This window comes from Andrographis paniculata, unplaced genomic scaffold, assembly GCF_009805555.1.
Source record: "Andrographis paniculata isolate CXL003 unplaced genomic scaffold, ASM980555v1 Contig37END, whole genome shotgun sequence".
Lineage (NCBI taxonomy): Eukaryota > Viridiplantae > Streptophyta > Magnoliopsida > Lamiales > Acanthaceae > Andrographis > Andrographis paniculata.
The window spans coordinates 1,656,830-1,675,815 of NW_026137570.1; the positions used below are offsets into that span (position 1 = coordinate 1,656,830).

General features: G+C 31.5%; 3 protein-coding genes across 3 annotated transcripts; 1 reads left to right on the forward strand and 2 right to left on the reverse strand.

Moving 5' to 3' along the window:
* Positions 1 to 2,456: 2,456 nt before the first annotated feature.
* Positions 2,457 to 4,369, reverse strand: LOC127250509 (protein P21-like). Its single transcript, XM_051273827.1, has 2 exons — positions 3,983 to 4,369; positions 2,457 to 2,881 (listed from the first exon to the last, which is right to left on the reverse strand). The coding sequence occupies exons 1-2, from the start codon at positions 4,351 to 4,353 to the stop codon at positions 2,575 to 2,577; spliced, it is 678 nt and encodes a 225-aa protein (XP_051129784.1). The 5' UTR covers positions 4,354 to 4,369; the 3' UTR covers positions 2,457 to 2,574.
* A 1,471-nt stretch (positions 4,370 to 5,840) lies between these two features.
* Positions 5,841 to 6,765, forward strand: LOC127250510 (uncharacterized). Its single transcript, XM_051273828.1, has one exon. It carries the CDS (start codon positions 6,002 to 6,004, stop codon positions 6,551 to 6,553), a length of 552 nt encoding a protein of 183 aa, XP_051129785.1. The 5' UTR covers positions 5,841 to 6,001; the 3' UTR covers positions 6,554 to 6,765.
* Positions 6,766 to 9,721: 2,956 nt separating this feature from the next.
* LOC127250595 (cytochrome P450 87A3-like) lies at positions 9,722 to 14,256 on the reverse strand. Its single transcript, XM_051273957.1, has 9 exons — positions 14,010 to 14,256; positions 13,158 to 13,479; positions 12,678 to 12,827; positions 12,131 to 12,382; positions 11,789 to 11,878; positions 11,091 to 11,169; positions 10,900 to 11,006; positions 10,689 to 10,816; positions 9,722 to 9,860 (listed from the first exon to the last, which is right to left on the reverse strand). Exons 1-9 carry the CDS (start codon positions 14,213 to 14,215, stop codon positions 9,743 to 9,745), a joined length of 1,452 nt encoding a protein of 483 aa, XP_051129914.1. The 5' UTR covers positions 14,216 to 14,256; the 3' UTR covers positions 9,722 to 9,742.
* Positions 14,257 to 18,986: the final 4,730 nt, after the last annotated feature.

Genomic DNA, 18,986 nt, shown 5'->3' on the forward strand with positions numbered 1-18,986 from the left:
TTTCCTAAATTTTTATTTTTTTAAAAAAATATTAAAATAAATAATTACTTTTCATTATTATATTATACTAAAAATATATTTTACATTTAAAATATCAAATCAATATTTATTTATATCGTATCAAACAATTATTCAAATTCAACTTTTTATTATTAAAAAATTCTAACCCACAAACAAACACACCTAAAACGGGTGTTTGAGTGTGTGTTTAATTTTTTTAAATAACTTCATATGTTGTCTCAATAGAAAATTAAGTTACATTTGTTTTTGTTAGAAATTATATATTGTGGGCATATTTATCTACTTTTCCAAAGTTATTACAACAATTATTCGACAAAAACAACTAATTGAGAGCGACAATTGATGCAAAATGTTACGTGGAAGTTCTTACAATCTAAATTTGTTTAGACAATACTATCGATGTTCGATTGAAGATATGAATATTTTAGGATTTACTTAACATTTTAATCATTCAAAAACTTACCTTAATTTGAGTAAAATAATTGAACTTGTAGTTTATGAAGAAAAGATTGTTCATATTTAACTATAGTTATAAAAAGAACATTCTTGAAAATATATCTAATCTTTTTACCTATTTAGTCTGACTTAAATTGAATTAAGTATACACATATATATATATATATAAATACTCATTACCTCCCATATCTATATATTCATTTTTTTTTTGCACGGAGTTTTAGAAATACTACTATTATATTGAGATAAAGTAGAAATAAAGATAAAATGACTAAATTAACCCTATTAGTATTGTATGATATAAATGTAATGATATTTGCGTAATATATTGCAAATTGGAAAGATATTTGTAATGTTAGGTAGATAGTACAATTACTAAAAAAAAAAAATGAAATGTATACTTTGTTATGAGACGGACCAAAATGACAAAATAGATAGATTGTTAAGGGACGGAGGAAGTATGTTATTACCATATTATTTTGATAAAATAACAATCAAGAATAAAATTCCAATAAAATATTTTGTCCGTCCCGTAAAATTAGGGCATTTGTGTCCGACGATACGGAGATTAAGAAAAATAAATATTATATTGAAAATGTGATAAAAGTAAAAAGGTAATTGAAGATATTTTTGAAAATTTAGTTAGAATCAAAGAAAATGAGAAGATAGAATGTAATAATGGTAGAATAATAGTTAAATGTTGATTTTGTTAAAATTAGTAATACTGTAAATTTAACCGACATACTAAAAAGAAAAAGAAAAATAAATTTGACGGACCGAATAAATATCTGATTACGTGGTCTAATGTCTTTTTCTAACAATGATAGGTCGAGTGTCCAATCGGGCTTCATAAGTTCTTTTGGAGGATGATACGATATGAAGTATATTGCGTCTTATTTATTATTTTTGTCTGTATTAAATAATAGTTATATTTTCGTAAATAATTATATCATTATAAAATTATTTTCAATTATTATTATTGTTACGCACAAAAAATAATAATAATAATAATAATAATAATAATAATAATAATAAGGTATCCAGAGTCAGTCGGTGGGTTCTCAGTCGGTTGGTTCTCAATCAGATAAGCAAGTCAGATGGTCCGCGGTCGGGCAAGCAGGTCGGATTATCCGCAGTCGGATAAATGGGTCGGTTGATACAAAGGTTGGCTGCTATGGGGGTCGGTCGAAAAAGGAAGTCGGGCGAAGAAAGGTCTGTTGATAGGTCAGACGATTGAAGAGACCAAATAGTGGTCGTTTGATGGGGCGACCAGTGAGTCTTTTGATCTGGCGACCAATTATGTATCTAGATTGGTCGGTTGGTCGGTCGTTGGGTTATGCGGTTGGCGAGGCGGTTAAAGACATGTGTCAATGAAAGAGGCAGTTCTGAGTTCTGTAACTGGTGGGAACGGTTGGTGAAACAGTGCGACGGTTCTGAACGTTTTCTTCAAAGAATATTTAAGGATTTGGATCATCATTTGGCAAGGCATCTTCAATCAACTTCAACAAAGCAAAGTCAGATTTGGGGATCACCACTTTAAATTTCAGTCTTTTATTTTCCAGTTTATTTTCTGTACCATACAGTGTTTAGAGATTCCTAATCTCAGGCACTAATTAATCAAGTTTAAGGATATTTTCTATATCTTTGAATTTTACTTTATTTTTGTTGAAAAATTACATCAACAATTATTATATAAATATCACTATTTTTTACATTAATAAACCACAACGAGACAAATAAACTTTTTTTTATTTACCTGTATTATACAAAATTTTATTTATTATAAAATGATATTATTCTATATATTTTTTTATTCCAATATAAATTTTAAAATATTTATATATATATTCTAATTTTTGTAATTAAGTATATTAAATTTATTTTGAAACTATCAATATTATTAATTTTATAAAAAATAATATTATAATTTATTATTAATTAATTAATTAATTACATATTATTATCTTAAATAAATATCGTGTATTAATGAAAAACGTCAATTCAATTCGGCATAAGCATCCATTCTGTTCTTATTTACCGACGCTACCTCCACATACTTATACTTACATCATCAAAACGACGTCGTTTTGCTTTTCTCTAATTCGGGCAGAACACAACCCTGTAATCGGTCGACGGCGGGCAGACGAAGGTGCTCGTCGGATCGTCCTCCGGGAACGTGAAGGCGTCGCGGCACCGGGACTTGAAGAACTTCGACAGCGCCGTCGGCCGGCACCGCCGCCCTCCGCCGCAGCAGTACTTCGCCGTCTTGTACACTGTGCACGGATTCTGGCACCCTCCCGCCGCCCGCAGCTGCTCCGGGCACTGCCCGCTGATGTCCGCCGCGCACTTCACCGCCCGCCGGCAGCCGTTCGTCGTCGGAGCAAACTCCATCGGGACGTTAAACCTGTTACTCCATTTTAGAAAAAAAAGTATGAATTATATTATCGCTAATAATAATACTCCCTCTATTCCCCGTTGATTTCTGAATCAATTAAGACACTAGTATATGTATAATTATTAGATAATTAAAAATATATTAGTAAAAATAATTATTTTATAATATAAATAATTATAAATTAAAATCGAAATGGTGATCAATCCACTACCTTCCCCTTGACTGAGCGGGCGTTGGAGGTGATTGAGTGAGTCTTCCGGATAGATTAATTAATTTAATTAAAATTTTAAAAATTTTAAATTAAAAAATTTAAAACGAAATTAAAATATATAATTATTCCAAAAAAAAAACATAGTAGCTAGGTGAGATGTGGAACTGACAAAAATTCCGTTCCTAAGGCTAACTTAATTTCATTCATAATTCAATCTTTAATGTAATTAGTAACGAAAAATGTAAATTTAGAGATAAAAAAATTTTGTTACAAAAATGATGTTTTCTTGTAGTGTCGATCTGACATGATTTGTCAATTTTATTTTATTTTTAATTTCGATCTGTACTACATAGTTTATTTATTTATTTATTTTTTAAAAAAATACTCTAACCATTCCATAAAAAAAATACTCCCTCCCTCCGAAAAGAAGCGTCTTATTGAAAGTTGACACGAGAATTAAAGAATAATAGTATTTAATTGAAAATGGGTATAAAGTAGAATGTAAATGACTAAAATACCTTGAAGGATTTTAAAGAGTATGTTAGAGTAATAATCAGGTGTACTATGAAAAAGTAAGAATAATTTTGTTATAAAGTGAGGACCACGGTTACTAAATAAGAAAATAAGATAATTGTTTTGGAACGGACGAAAATAAAAAAATAAGACAAATTTTTTGGGATGAAAGGATTATTATTTTTCTATTTTTGTCGGTCCCAAAATAAGACTATATTTCCATGATTTAGACAACCTACCTAACATAATCTTAAGTGTCGAGACAATAATAAATTTTTTATTAATAAATAAAATTTATATTTATATTTAACGAATAATTAAATAGAAAAATTGATAGAATTATTTGAGAGAATAAAAATTAATTAGCAAATATATATATATCTAACCCTTTCATGAGGGAGATGTCGTAGTAGTCCTTTCCGGCGAAGGAGTTCAGGCCGTACTCCGCCAGGGTGTGCGGCGGCGACCCATAATTCCGGCACCGGAGCCACCCGTCGCAGTCGCCGGTCCGGCAGCCGCCGCGGCCGGTTGAATTGAAGGAGCAGCCGGTCCGGGCCCAGATCTTGGCGAGTTTGGGCCCGCCGGGAAACCCGAGGTTCCAGGTCTGGCCGCCGTCAAGGCGGCGGCCTCCGCCGGGGACGGCGGCGGCCCAGACGGTGTAGGGGCAGTTGTTTTTGATGGAGAAGACTATGGCGTAGGATTCGATTTGGAAAGAGATTAGGGAAATGAGTGTGATGATTGTGGTTAGGGAATTCATTTTTTTTTTTTTTAATTATTATTTTTTATATTGTGGGAAAAAAATAATTGACTGAATGTTTTTTAAATATGAGATGGGTTAATTATGAATTGGGAGTGTTTATAATACTAAAAGAAATGGGAAAGAGGATTGCGCAAAAATAGGTACAACAAAAAAATTCGAAATGAAATTGAACTTGTGTTTGAGTCTTAAAATATACTATCTTTGTCCCAAAATTATAGTCTTATTTGAGTGGTTGAGCACTGAATTTAAGTAATATTAATATTATATTGATAGTTGATAAAAAGTATGATTAAAACACTTTTTAGCCATTGTGAGTTTATTAGTGTAAAAAGTAGTGACATTTGTGTAATACTCATGAAAATTTAGGAATAATTTGACGGTGAGATGGAGTATTTATGGAAATGAGATTATTGTTTTAGGACGGACAAAAATGATAAATAAGACTATCGTATTGGAACGGAGAGAGTATTTAACAAATAGTTCCGTCATGCTGACAGTACTCCGCAGCACAGCGTATTTCTCCTATTACATGCAGACATCACACGGTATTGCTACAGACAGACAACACACTGTATGCATTCATGTAATACAAATACAATACATAAATTAATAGCTTATGCTATAGTCTTATACAACACAAACAATATTTGATTTCAGCACACCAAATACTATTATACAAAACACTAATAATTATGAACCAACACACATAAACTAACAGTACATGCTAGAGTCTTACCCAACACAAATAATAGTCGATTTTTGTACATCATATACTGTTATACAGAACACTTATAATCATGAACCAACAACACATATCTTTATGAACCAACAACACATATCTTTATTATATATATTGCTTGCTGTCTATAATAAAATTGTGTGCTATTTATATATATTACTTGATGACTGATTTTTTCAATTGATCACCCTAACCGTTCCGTTTGTAAAGTGTCATAATAGTTATATAATTATAACAATAAAACTAATTTAGTCATGCTTATCCTTAGAAATGTTTAAATTCATTTGTATGGAATTATTTTAAAATTAAATTTTAATTTAAATAATATTCTAACGCAATATTTTATTAAAAAATAATAGTGATACAATTTTACTAAATTCGTACCCCTAAAATAATAAATAATTTTAGTTTTAGTTCAAAACGAAACAAATTCAGTTTTAGTTCAATACCAAACAAAACAGTCTTCTTTTGTAGAGTTTTCATAATATTTTTACTATTAATTTTTTTATATATTAAATTAAATTATTACTTGTTATACTATATCAAAAATTAATTTTATATTCAAAATAAATAAATATTTATTTATATTATACAAAATAATTATTTAAAACATCCAAACCCAAAAATCAATAAAAGAAAAAGAAAAGTTGTTGGAAGCATACCCCAAGCGAAGGCTTCACAAACTTTCCTACGACCTTCCCAATCATGTCCGCAAAGGGCACAGGAGACCCCACGTGACCTGTCAACACGCACGTGATCATCATCAACAACACACACCACCTCAACAATCCCTCTTCTTCTCCGAAACTTTCCAAAAAAATTTCCACAAACAAATCAATTCCCAAAATTCATTTATATCCACACCAAATTAATAAATAAAAAAAAAAAAAAAAAAAAAAAAAAAAAATGCTAAATCGCCATGCACCCCACTCCCCCATAATTCTAGACATAACAATAATCTCAGCTCACGGCCTCAAAAACAATCCGGCGGCGGCGGCGTTTGCCACTTTCTGGCGACGTCTCCGCCCCTACGTCACCATCAGCGTAGTGGGCGACGGCGACGGGACAATGCATAGAACTCGAGTCGACGATAAGGGGGGCGTGAATCCTACATGGGGGGACAAGTTTCGATTATTCCTCGACCCGAGTTTTTTCGAACAAAGTTATCGCGGGATTTACCTGCAGCTATACACGAAGCGTCTTTTGATCGGGAGGACTTTGCTCGGGTGGTGCGTAATTCCGGCTGCCGATATATTTGATCAGCCGCTGCCCATCGGGTGCGCTCGGTTCTTGAGTTACCGGCTGAGGGCGCGGGACGGATCGAGAGGGCACGGCATTGTTAATGTGTCGGTGAAAGTCGAGCAGCCCCCCGGGGGTACGGTTTCGAATGACCTGCAAGAAATGTTCGATGGAAATCAGTTCGCGATTGGAATTCCGGTAAATATCGTGTTAATGTGATCGCAATCTTGTCGTGTATAGAAGCAAACAACGGCAAATTGATTTACGATAGATTATGGACAAGATATACAATATGCATTAGTGTTCGCGACGAGTGTCTGTTTTTTTTTTCTGAAAATTGCATTGTGAACAAAGAATCTTGGATTGATCGTGTGACATCGATGTGAATCTGAATTTCAGTGTATTTATCAGGCAACAAATTGCGCGGCATGAAAGTAAACATAAAATTTAACAAGTTTGTTACTAACTACAGCCACTCGTGTTATTAACCGATGATTTTGTATGACATTTACAAGTAAAGTTTTGAAGCTAGAAACATTTGGAAACATCAAAATTTTTATGTTTCGCAGCTAATTTTTAAATTTTTGCAGCTATAAACATTCGGAAGCATCAAAATTTTAAAGTTTCGCAGCTAGAAACATTCGGAAGCATCAAAACTTTTAAATTTTCGCAGCTAGAAACATTCAAAAGTTTTAAATTTTCGCAGCTTGAAACATTCGGGAGCATCAAAATTGTAAATTTTTGCCGCTAGAAACATTCGGAAGCATAAAAAATTTTAAATTTTCACAGCTTGAAACATTCGGAAGCATCAAAATTGTAAAGTTTCGCAGCTAGAAATATTCAGAAGCATCAAAATTTCAAATTTTCGCAGCTAGGAACATTCGGAAGCATCAAAATTTTAAAATTTCGCATCTACATACATTCGGAAGCACAAAATTTAAAATTTTCGCAGCTAGAAACATTTGGAAACATCAAAAGTTCAAATTTTTGCAGCTAGAAACATTTGGAAGGATCAAAATTTCAAATTTTTGCATCTAGAAACATTCGGAATCATCAAAATTGTAAAGTTTCGCAGCTAGAAACATTCGGAAGCATCAAAATTTCAAATTTTCGCAGCTAGAAACATTTGGAAGCATCAAAATTGTAAAGTTGCAGCTAGGAACATTCAGAAGCATCAAAATTTCAAATTTTTGCAGCTAAAAACATTCAAAAGCATCAAAATTGTAAAGTTTCGCAGCTAGAAACATTTGGAAGCATCAAAATTTTTAAATTTTCGCAGCTAGAAACATTGGGAAGCATCAAAATTTTTAAATTTTCGCAGCTAGAAACATTGGGAAGCATCAAATTTTCAAATTTTCGCAGCTAGAAACATTGAGAAGCATAAAAAATTTAAATTTTCGCAGCTAGAAACATTCGGAAGCATCAAATTAAATTTTTGCAGCTTGAAACATTCGGAGGCATCAAAATTTTAAAGTTTTGCAGCTAGAAACATTTGGAAGCATAAAAAATTTCAGTTTCTGCAATCGCAATGCACCAAAATGTTTCTATACACAAAATTTCAAACAAGTAACAGCATAAATGGATAAACCACAGTTAGTATTCATCACATCAATAGCATAGTTCAAAGCATCGTATATTTGTATAGTAATCGTGCATTAGAAAAAGACAGGCAATGTTGATGAATTATACTTTTCTAGAAACTCACAAGGCATGTGGAAACGGTAGGCAGCTTCCTAACAAAAAATTCCATCAATGGAAGCTAGGAAAAACGTAAACCACAATAGCTTGACTTTCGACGAAAACTTCAGTCCTATTTTCATACACCTCTCAGGATCTTAATTGCTATGAATTCGAAAGGGACTTTTGCTAAAATGAAATCAATCAGGTAATAATATGCCCAAAATATACTCCATCATACAGTTCTTCGAAGAAATTTGATACAAAATCAATAAATCAGTCAAAAACCTAATTGCAAATTGCATTCCAGACAGATTTTTCAAACAATTTGGCTCCCAATCACTCCGTACACATCACAGCGACAATATCTAGGGTTCGGAAAAGTTCAACGATTTAAAAAAAAAAAACAAAAAGTTTACTTAGGTATTTATTTCCACAGGCCCCACAAAACACGATTCTGCCCAAATTTCATAGAAACAGAGGAAGATGTTTCAACGAATTGATTAATTTTCGCAGCGAGTTCAGGATCCCACCGGTTCTTATATGTGAGCTCACATACTGTTCGGATAATCGAAAATTAATCTTAGAGAGGAGCGAATAATAACGGCAGGACACAAGCAAAAGATTTTATTGATGAAATTGAAAGCTAAACTATGTTTTCATACCTCGATAGCCAACAGCTTGTTCTTCTCCATGGAACGATTTTTCGTCGCCGAAAGTTCTGAGGATCGGAGTAGGGAACGGAAAGGAACACCGTAGACTCCGCCGGAACGACTTATTATTATTATTATTATTTATTTCGAATATAATTTTTTTATTTTATAAATTATAAAATTTTATATTATAATTATTTTTATTTTATAAATTATAAAATTGTAATATAAAAATAAAATATTACAGCATAATAATAATAATAATAAAGATTCAATTAGTAAAAAATAAAAAAATACTATAAATAATATAAAAAAACAACATATACAATAATTTTTTATATACACCTCTCGCGTTGTCTGTTTTTTTTTTTTTCAGTTCGCTCTACATAATTTGTTATTTTTCTAAAATTATAACTATACATTTTAATTATATTTTAAAATTCATAATTTATATTTTTTTTTATTCTAATTAAACTATTCAATTCTTTTAATCTTAATCCGTATTTTTTTTGTGTTTGTCAGTCCACTCTACATAATTTGTCATTTTTCTAAAAATATAATTATAAATTTTAATTATATTTTAAAATTCATAATTTATAATTTTTTTATTCTAATTAAACTATTTAGTTCTCTTAATCTTAATTTATAATTATTTTTATTAAATCATAATTATTTTTACTAATATACTTCTTAATCTATAATAATATTTTTATTAAATTTATATAGGCGATTTATTTAAAATTTTAAAATTATACCAATAGTACATAATAAATATAGAAAACTAAAATAATTAGAAAGTCTAACGCTTACCTTTCTAATATCAAAAAAAAAAAGAAAAGAAAAAAAGGGTCTGAATTTTCGACTGGAATGATTTGAAAGATCCAAAATAAAAAACAGTGGTATTTGCTAGCAACAACATAATAGAGACAGTCAATTAGTATAGATTAATTCGAAACTTGATTCAAATCCAATATAATACGTATCTATGGATACATAAGAAATATATTGAATCGATTCATTAAATGAATCCATCCGATCAAAAGTTTCTTTTATTCATCCGTATTAACTCGATGACACTTCATCTTTGTCGAGTATACGACATTGTTTCTGATTTTCTATCTATCTTAATGTAATATCCATGAGGATATTGTAGACCTGGATTTCGGACAATGTCTCCTCCCTCGATTGATTTCCACCTGAAAAAGCTCGAAACATTTTCATTTGGCAAAAAATTGTAGAGGAAATTATAATTTTTGTCTCGTATGTACGTTTGATTATTTGTTTTGTCCTATGATAATTATGCGTTGCAATAGTCCGCAATTTGGGGAATTCCGGAATATAGAGATAGAGAATCAAAACGAACAAACTAAATAATCGTACAATAAATACTTTTCAAAAGTTATATTTCATCGATATCCTGAGTTAACTCTAATTTAAACCTAGGATAATCCAACATCATACTAAATAATCGTACAATAAATACTTTTCAAAAGTTATATTTCGTCGATATCCTGAGTTAACACTAATGTAACTCTAGGATAATCCAACAGCATACTCAAGAATTATAATGTGAATATAAGTCCAATACGGAGATTTAATTCGTCCCATATTTTTTGCAAATGATCAAGAATGTTAATTTAAAGCCGGACAAAGTGTGTTTATTGGTAGGTTTTGGATAAAATCTTTAATATATATAATTTTTTTTTTTTTTCATCAAATCAAACACTTATTTTATTTTTATTTTTTATTTATATTACACTATTAAAAATTAGTTTTACAATTAAGCCATATTCAAAATTTTTACTATTAAAAACTTCAGACCCAACTTCTAGAACTCTAGGCCCCCAACCCCTTCAGAATTCGAGTTTGATATCATTTTAGTTTATATCGGCATGCACTTTGCACCTTGTAATTCGTATTATAGCTCAAAATAATTCCCCTGTGATCTCGAATAAATTTCGATCACACCAAAATTAACAACAATAACAAGGTGTATGGTTATGAGAAAAATCTTTGCAACCTACTTGTATTTGGTCACCAAGCAGTGAAGGAAGACAGCCATTTGCATTTTCGCAAACTCTGCGCCTACGCACAATCTCATGCCGCCACCAAAGGCCATGAAGTTTCTCGAACCTACATTCGTATCTATTCCCTGTAATAACGGATATTTACACGATTAAACATAAATCGAGTTATATATACACGTATAGTTTGTACTAGGGCCTAAGTGCTCGCCTCCCATCTCCATGGATTGAACTTTAGGGGATTTTCGTATATGTCGTGATTTAAGTGCACAGCAGGAAGACACACCATAACGCCCCAACCACTTGGAATTGTGTATTCTGTTTAGACATGTGTAAGTTAGGGCTTTATGAATTGATCGAGAGCTTCTTTAATCGATATTAATTTAAATTCTTAGTTCAAACCATTGAATTTGATATCTTTTGTTGCTTTTCTGAAAATTCCTGGAGCTATATTTGCCAGTCTGACTGTTTCATTGATAACCTGCAAATTAATGTTGTTGTAAATTTTGCAAAATAGTTAAAATGCTAGTTGAAGAGAAAAATATCAACACTTTATCGAACAATATGGGCACTTTATTTTAAACATTCTTACTTATTAATTGCTTAAATTTTGATCTAACAGTGACTACATAATAGTATATAGGAATATATTATTGAACAACATTAAAATTTATTGAACCATATATTTAAGCACTTTTGAATTTTTTTTGTAATATATTCAGCATAAGATTCAAATTGTTAAGACAATCCATATGGTCGAAACATGTGTATTTCTGTAAAATTTGGATTTGAAAATAATAGAATTTTGAATTAAAACAGTATTTGACATAATGTAAATGTTTATGATTTTTGAAGAGTTTAGAAAATAGTTAAAACTTGAATAAAAGTAGATATTTGTGGCAATGTAAATAAGTTTGAATGAAATTTTGATTTTTTTTTTAATTTTATAGTATATTAATTAAAAAATAAGTATTTAAATGTGATAGTTTTAAAAAATTTACCAAAATTAGACCTTACATAAACACAACCATTATTTTGGATTAGGTTTTTTTTTTATTTTTTCTACATATTAGAAATTACTACTACTTAATGTTACACACCTGAAATGTGAATTTCATGGACTTGTACTCATCCCAAGTTATGTAAGAATCTGAAGTATCCCTTCTTCGAATGATTGCCTTGTGTTCTTCCTGTATATATCGTTAATAGGAATAAATAGGCAAGAAAGTATTATTTTTATAAAAGTCATTTTGGCGCGGAAGATATCATGCCAAGTTAGTGTCAAAACACTAAATTGGTATGGCTTTTGGCGCCAATTGAAGTCCTAGAGTAGAAAATAGTGCCAATAATACTAAAAATTGACACCAACTCGACACAATATCTTCTGCGCCAACATAGGACAGTACTGTTAATTGAAAGGATGTATAAATTTTATCACTTACAATTAACTCTTTCAAGACCGGTGGATGGTCTACAAGAAATTTAATTGCTATCGTAAGTGCGAGGGAGGTTGTCTCGAAGCTGGCAAAGAGCAATGTAACCATGAGGTCTAGCGCAATTTCCTCCGTAAGGATCGAGCCTTCTTGTTGGAGTTCTTCCAATACATAATCGAAAAAATCAACTTTTTCATTTCTCGGATTTTGTCTTCTTTCTCGTAGCATGTCTTTCAACATCGCCACCACATTTTTTCTTCCCTGTCCATTTATTGTTCTAATAAATTAGGGTTCCATTGCTATGTTATTACATTGTTTGTTGTAATTGATTAGATTAATGATCGAAAAACAAATAGAAACGTAAAGAAGATACAAATTTACGTGATTCATCAACAATTATTGGTTATGTCTGGATAAAAATGGAGAACAGACTTACAGATTACATATACCGATTTCTGATACAGATTAACCTAGATTGCATATCTCTAAAAACTCAGGACAAACTAGATTCAAGACATATCAACAGTATGATTAAGACAAACATCGTTGAACTTACCTTCATGCATTTGTTGTAAGCTGTCCCGGGAATATTTGCTGGAAATGATATGAGCCCCTTTATAAATGCTGAAAAGTTTTCCCTTAAATCTTCGCGACGTTCTTCTGAATCGCAACTGATTAGCTTCTTCGCCGTGAGTTCGAATATCATCTGCAAAAATATAATTCATGACCTAAAACCATGTAGATACATTCATATCGAAAAAGAATCCCAATTTACTTTTGAATTTAATAATTAAGTATTTCTAAATTACTCGGTTCAATTATTTTTTTTCTTATGGTTCAATAATACAATCGCAAAATAATTAGTTCGAAATCGCAACAACATTGCACAATTCCTTATAAAATTCAATATATTTAAGTATGATTCGAATTTAGTTTTTATATCGTTCGACAGGATAATATCAAAATAAATTTAGCGAATAATAAACTATCATATAAAATTCTTAGTCCTCCGAAAAATTTCAATTTTCATGATCACCTTTGCAATTGATTCCCTCGCTTCAATGGTACCATTGCGCGCCCACCTTTCCAAGTTATTTCTCGACACATTTTCTACATCGGGGAGCATCTTTCTAAGGCCTTCCGGACCAAGCAAATTCATTACCATGTTCTTAAGGTACTTGTACATGAAACCATGTAAAGTGCCTATATTTTGTCTCCCAAAGACTTCGGTGAAGGAAGCCGGATACCAGCTTCGGAACAAGTCTCCCTCTTGTTTAAAGATGTAGTTATTAAGATCGCCATCGGCGGATACTATGATCCGGCTACCCACCAAATTTGTCTTGAATACAGAACCATACCTGAAAATTTGATCAAGATGAACTACAATTTATATTCTCAAACTAATGTTCTAAGACTCGATTTCATTGATTATATAATACTCCATCTGTCCAAACCGTTTACTATAATTTATAAGTTGCGATGTCTCAAAAATTTTGCAAATTTTCTTTATTACTCACTATGGGTGTGTGTTCACTTTCAGTCGCATTCCATATATTTCTTTTCACTATTAAACTCTCACAATTCTCGGTAAAAATATAATAATCTCTAAAAAAAAAAATCATATTAAGCTACCTATTTAAATAAAAAAAAAAACTCAAACTAAAAATCCAAAAGTAAAATAAAATTAGACCACACCCACAATTTTTCCTCTTTAATCCTTACACTACAAAAGAGCAAAAATGATAAAAGAGAATACCACTTACAAAATTTGTACCAAAAAATCAAAACTAGCAAAAATAAATGAGACGAAGAGAGTATATATATATTATTGTATTGCACATAAATTATAATTTATCCTCGATAATAAGCACTCCTTAAGAAGATTAACCTTTGCATCCTCTTTTTTACGAATGGATGGATATCGAAAGAGGTGCTAGAACTTAAGAATTGAAGAGTCTCTCCAAGAAGTGGTAGCCCCATCGAACCTGGGGGGAGGATCCCATCGCATTTGGGGTAGAACCATTTATATATCCAACACGCGGTAATGATGGAAATAAGCAAAGATCCAATGTAGAAAAGAATTGAATATTGCATATTTGTTCGAGGATTGAAGCTGTCGCAGAAAATTAAATGGAAGGAGGTTGAACTTGAACTTGAACTTGGTGTTCGATATGATCAATGAAGAGAAATGTTTAAATAGAAATGAAACAAGCTATGGCCTAAGGGGGGACATGAAATAATCATAAACCTGCTGATTAAAATTAAAATTAAAATTAAATATATTATAGTACGTATATAAATATATATTTATGTTTAGCTTGTTAAAACTATGGAGCACTCGAAACATCTTTAGTATGAATTGGACGATGTCTACAAAAAATATGATAGTACAATAATTTTAGTAAAATTTATATTTCTTAATTTAGTATTCAAATATAACAAATCTTCAAAATATATTTATAAGTACCATAATTACAAGATATACAAAATATATATATTCGGCATATATATCATAGAAGTAAGCATGAGATATATCATAGAAGTAAGCATGAGATCGTTGAAACCAACTCGAGTTCATCTTAAAACAGTGAACTTGAATACGAAGTTGGTTAAAGTATCGGTAACTTAATCAACAGAAATTTTGAGACAGATCCTCATCTACACTTCAAAAGTTAGACCTTATCAAGTACGCGACCCTAGACAAAATCTAAGTTTTACGCGCAAAGATGAATGAGTTAAGGAATCAGATAGGGAATGGGATGGTGGTTGAATAACAACAAGGGGAGTATGACTTCGACGGCGATGGCTGTGGCTGTAATATAGGCAAAAAAAAATTAAAAAATAATAGTAATAAATAATAGGATGACAATAATATTATTTTAAAAAAGTTATTGACTACGATGTTTTTAGAGATAGATTAAAGATTAAACGGTTTTTTTTAGGGTAACAAAAAAATTACAAAGTAAACAAACCTTTAGTCGAGTTCGAGTTGATCACTTAACTAACTGACCAACCTAGCTATAGAAGCGACTCGATTGCCTACTCTATTATTGCTTATTAACATTCAACTTAATTACTTTATAGACTCAATTTGATTTGCTTAAAATTTTTACAATCGCAAAAATATGAAAGAAAAAAGTCTATATAATTAATGGCAAACGGCACAATGGGGATAAGCTATGTGTTAAAAAAGTGGTAAAGATGTCGACACCAATGGGTTACAAATTCTTAATATATCTCAGAACATTAAATTGTGGGCCAAGTCTAGTTCGTACTATAGGTATTGCTTATGATGTTTTTATTTTTTGTTTTGGTCTTCGTATTTGTAAATATGAAAAAAATGTTTGTAAATATATATGTTCGATTATCAATTTAATCGTGTAACTTATATAGCCATATTTTGATATTGAAGCATGTGTTAATATAGGGGAATTATAAAATGGAAAAAAATACAATAGCTGAAGCATTAATATAGAAAAAAAAATGGAAAACAAGTTTAAGAATTGTTGAGGACTCCCGTTTGCGGGATATGTAACTAATGGCTTAGTTTCCCTAACAAGTTCGAGCTTTTAGGTGAGACGGTCATTAGTTTCCGACATGGTATCAAACACATATGCATGTGCAAGTTTCGCAGACCCACTTGCACCTGAGGGGGCGTGTTGGGGACTCCCGTTTGCGGGATATGTAACTAATGGCTTAGTTTCCTTAACAAGTTCGAGCTTTTAGGTGAGACGGTCATTAGCTTCCGACAAGAATATTTTTGTTTAGGGGGATTATTTGATGGATTCTTACATTTTTATATTTCAATATAATATAAAAATTAAAGGGTAAATTGCTTATATGTTTTTATAAATGTATGAACAAATATATAAAGATAAATTAGGGGTGTGTTTCTTTCGATGAGTTTGAAAAAAATTTGGTTTTGGTTTTGGTTTGGTATTAAAATAATATATGATGAAATATTTTGTAAGAAAAGATTTTTTTTTTTTTTTTGAAAACATAGAGTTCAAATTGTAGTAGCAACTTAGGTTGGAGTTAAGAAACAAACCCTAGATAATAAAATTTATATAAACATATTTTATAGATTTAAATTAAAATATAATAAGCAAACACAATTTATCCAAAAAAATAAAATAAAGTTCCTCAAAAATAAATATACATGTCAGAAATATATCATTTTCAATTTGGTGTTCCAATCGATAGAAAATTCAATATATGAACACATTTACTGTCGGCTAGACAGATACTCCGATAGTATTTTAACTGCAATATGATCGTTAGTTTCTTATGCATGGCTATCCAAAAAGGATTACAAAAGAGAATAGATTGTGGTTGATGTTTTTTTGGATTGTAATGTCCTTGCATGTCTAGTAATAAGTTTATTGGATATCTTCTCGATTAAAATCTCCAAGATGTATGTTGTTATATCGAACTGATCAGTCAACAAATTGTATGTGTTGTTTTATTTATTTGAACTTGACTAGCCATAGGCAAATTTATTTCTAGACACGTACAAACGTTATATCTAGTTAAATTATCCATTTCAATAGCCCCACTTATATTACGAGCATGCATCTAGATCGAGCATCTCTTGGACCAAAATTATATACAAAAGAGATTTATTGCTAGCAACATAGTACATAGGCTAAGAATTGTAAAAAATATATGAAATAAATGTTTGTTTTGTGGGTTGGTTTTGAATTAATTTAATTTTATTATTATTATTATTATTATTATTATTTTACGTGAGATATAGAGAATTGTGTAGATAATATAAAAATAATGAATGTGTGTAATATATTAATTTTTTCGAGAAAATACGTTAATTTTTTTTTTTGAAAAAGAAACAAATCCTTAATTTTTTTTTTTTGTTTTCTTTTATAAATACGTTAATATTCCTTAATTCAGTCCTTTGGTTCCAATTTCTTTGTTGTTATTTTTATTTTGAGATGTTCCAAAATATTTGTAACTTTCTTTACTTTATGTTCAATTTTTCATCTTTTACCCTTATCGATTCAACTTATAATATAATCACAAGCAAAGGTTGCGTTTCTTCTATGTTTTATATTGTAGTAAGGGCAAACGGGTAAAATAACTATAAAAATTATCTCGCCTGGAAAGTCATGACGAAACAAAAATTAGCAAATAATTTGAGACGAATGTAGTATAATATTACACTCATATATGTAATATATTGTTTAAAATATATTTATAATACAATCAAGACCAGGATATTATTAAATACTGAACTTCAGTAGATATATCGACAAATTGCACTACCAAAAAAATGGTCTTTCACCACGGCTCGACGGTTCGTTACAATAACATCGTAACAAATAATGGTTATTGTTACGACAAGTTCCATGACCAAAAAATATTTTTTTGGTCAACGTTTCAGGTTCTTTAATTACACAAAATAAGCCGTAACAAAAACGAAGTTGGTATAATTTGTTCAAAATAACATTAGTTACGATTGTGCTTCGTAACAAATGGCGTTTAAATTTATTTTTAAAATTTAAAAGATATTTTGGATTTTAAAAAGGGTAAAAACGCTATAGCGCTTTTGGAAAATTGTAAGAACGATTTCAGGGCGCGGGCTTTCTTCTTCCCCTCATCGGTGGCAAATCCATTCCACACTTAGCGAATTTCAGAAAGCTAGGGCAGACCTCATCCTTCGACGCGATTCGGAGGGGCTTACGCGACGTACTGGGCGAAGGTGGGATCGAGGAGGTTAATCGGCACCGGCATCCAGGTAATGTTTTTAAGTTATCTCGAGTAGTATGAGGATCGATCCACGGTTCTTCATCGCGTCCTCTGTAAGGAGAAATCGAAATAGGGGGCGTCGTAATATTCTTCTTCTTTCTCAGGTGGTATTGGGAATTGTATGTCTTGTGTGTGATAAACAGAACTTGATTAGTTGGTAGGATAACATATTCTTGTGTTAGAGAACGAGTAGGCAGATTGTTTAAGTGCCCTGTGAAGTTTGATTTATTAATGGTGTGATTTTATCACATGATTATTTTGGTTCTGGAAATTCGGTTTTGGTCTGCTGGTTGGAAATAGAAGAATCTCAACCTGCACATGTTCGACTCTACCCTGGGATCAGTATGGGTTGAGGTGTATGTGTTTCTGGCTTGTTGTTTAAGATGGGTGATGAGCCTCCTGCTCGTCACTCCTTCGCTGGAGTCGTTGCCAACCATCCTCCGAACCCTCTGGACAAAGAACATCCCCTTCAACCAATTCTTTTCTTTTCCATTCCCTACCCGAAAACCATTGGTTCTACTACTGAACACAACAATGGCCCTGCGCTGGAATTTTCAAATGAGGAGACTGCTCTTCCGGCAATTGATTTCAAGTTCTCATTGGTGGGAAAATACACTCAAGGATATTCCTCATGGAAAGCATTGTTGGGATACGTTCAATCATCTCAAGTTAGTTGGGGAATTCAAGTTATTACAAATCATTTTTAAACATATTTTGATTCGCCTTGCCAATGAGGAGGATTACACTTGAATTTGGACTCGAGTAATTTGGTTCAGCAGAGGCTTCCCTATGAGAGTTTTGAAATGGAATCCTTCTTTTAAATCTGGAATCGAATCTGCAGCAGTACCATTTTGGGTTCAGTCCCCAGTGCTTCCTGCCCAATTATGCCAGAGGGATGCTCTTTTTTCCATTGCCTCACTGATTGGTACCCTCTGAAAGTGGATACGCCAACAACTCCCAAGGCTAGAATTTCAGCTGCCCGAGGCTGTATTGAAATTGATGTTTCTCGCCCTCTGATCGACAAAATCTATTTGCTCATTAATGGTGTTGAAATGGAACAGCAAGTGGAAAATGAGAAAGTGCCGAAATATTGTCTCTTGTA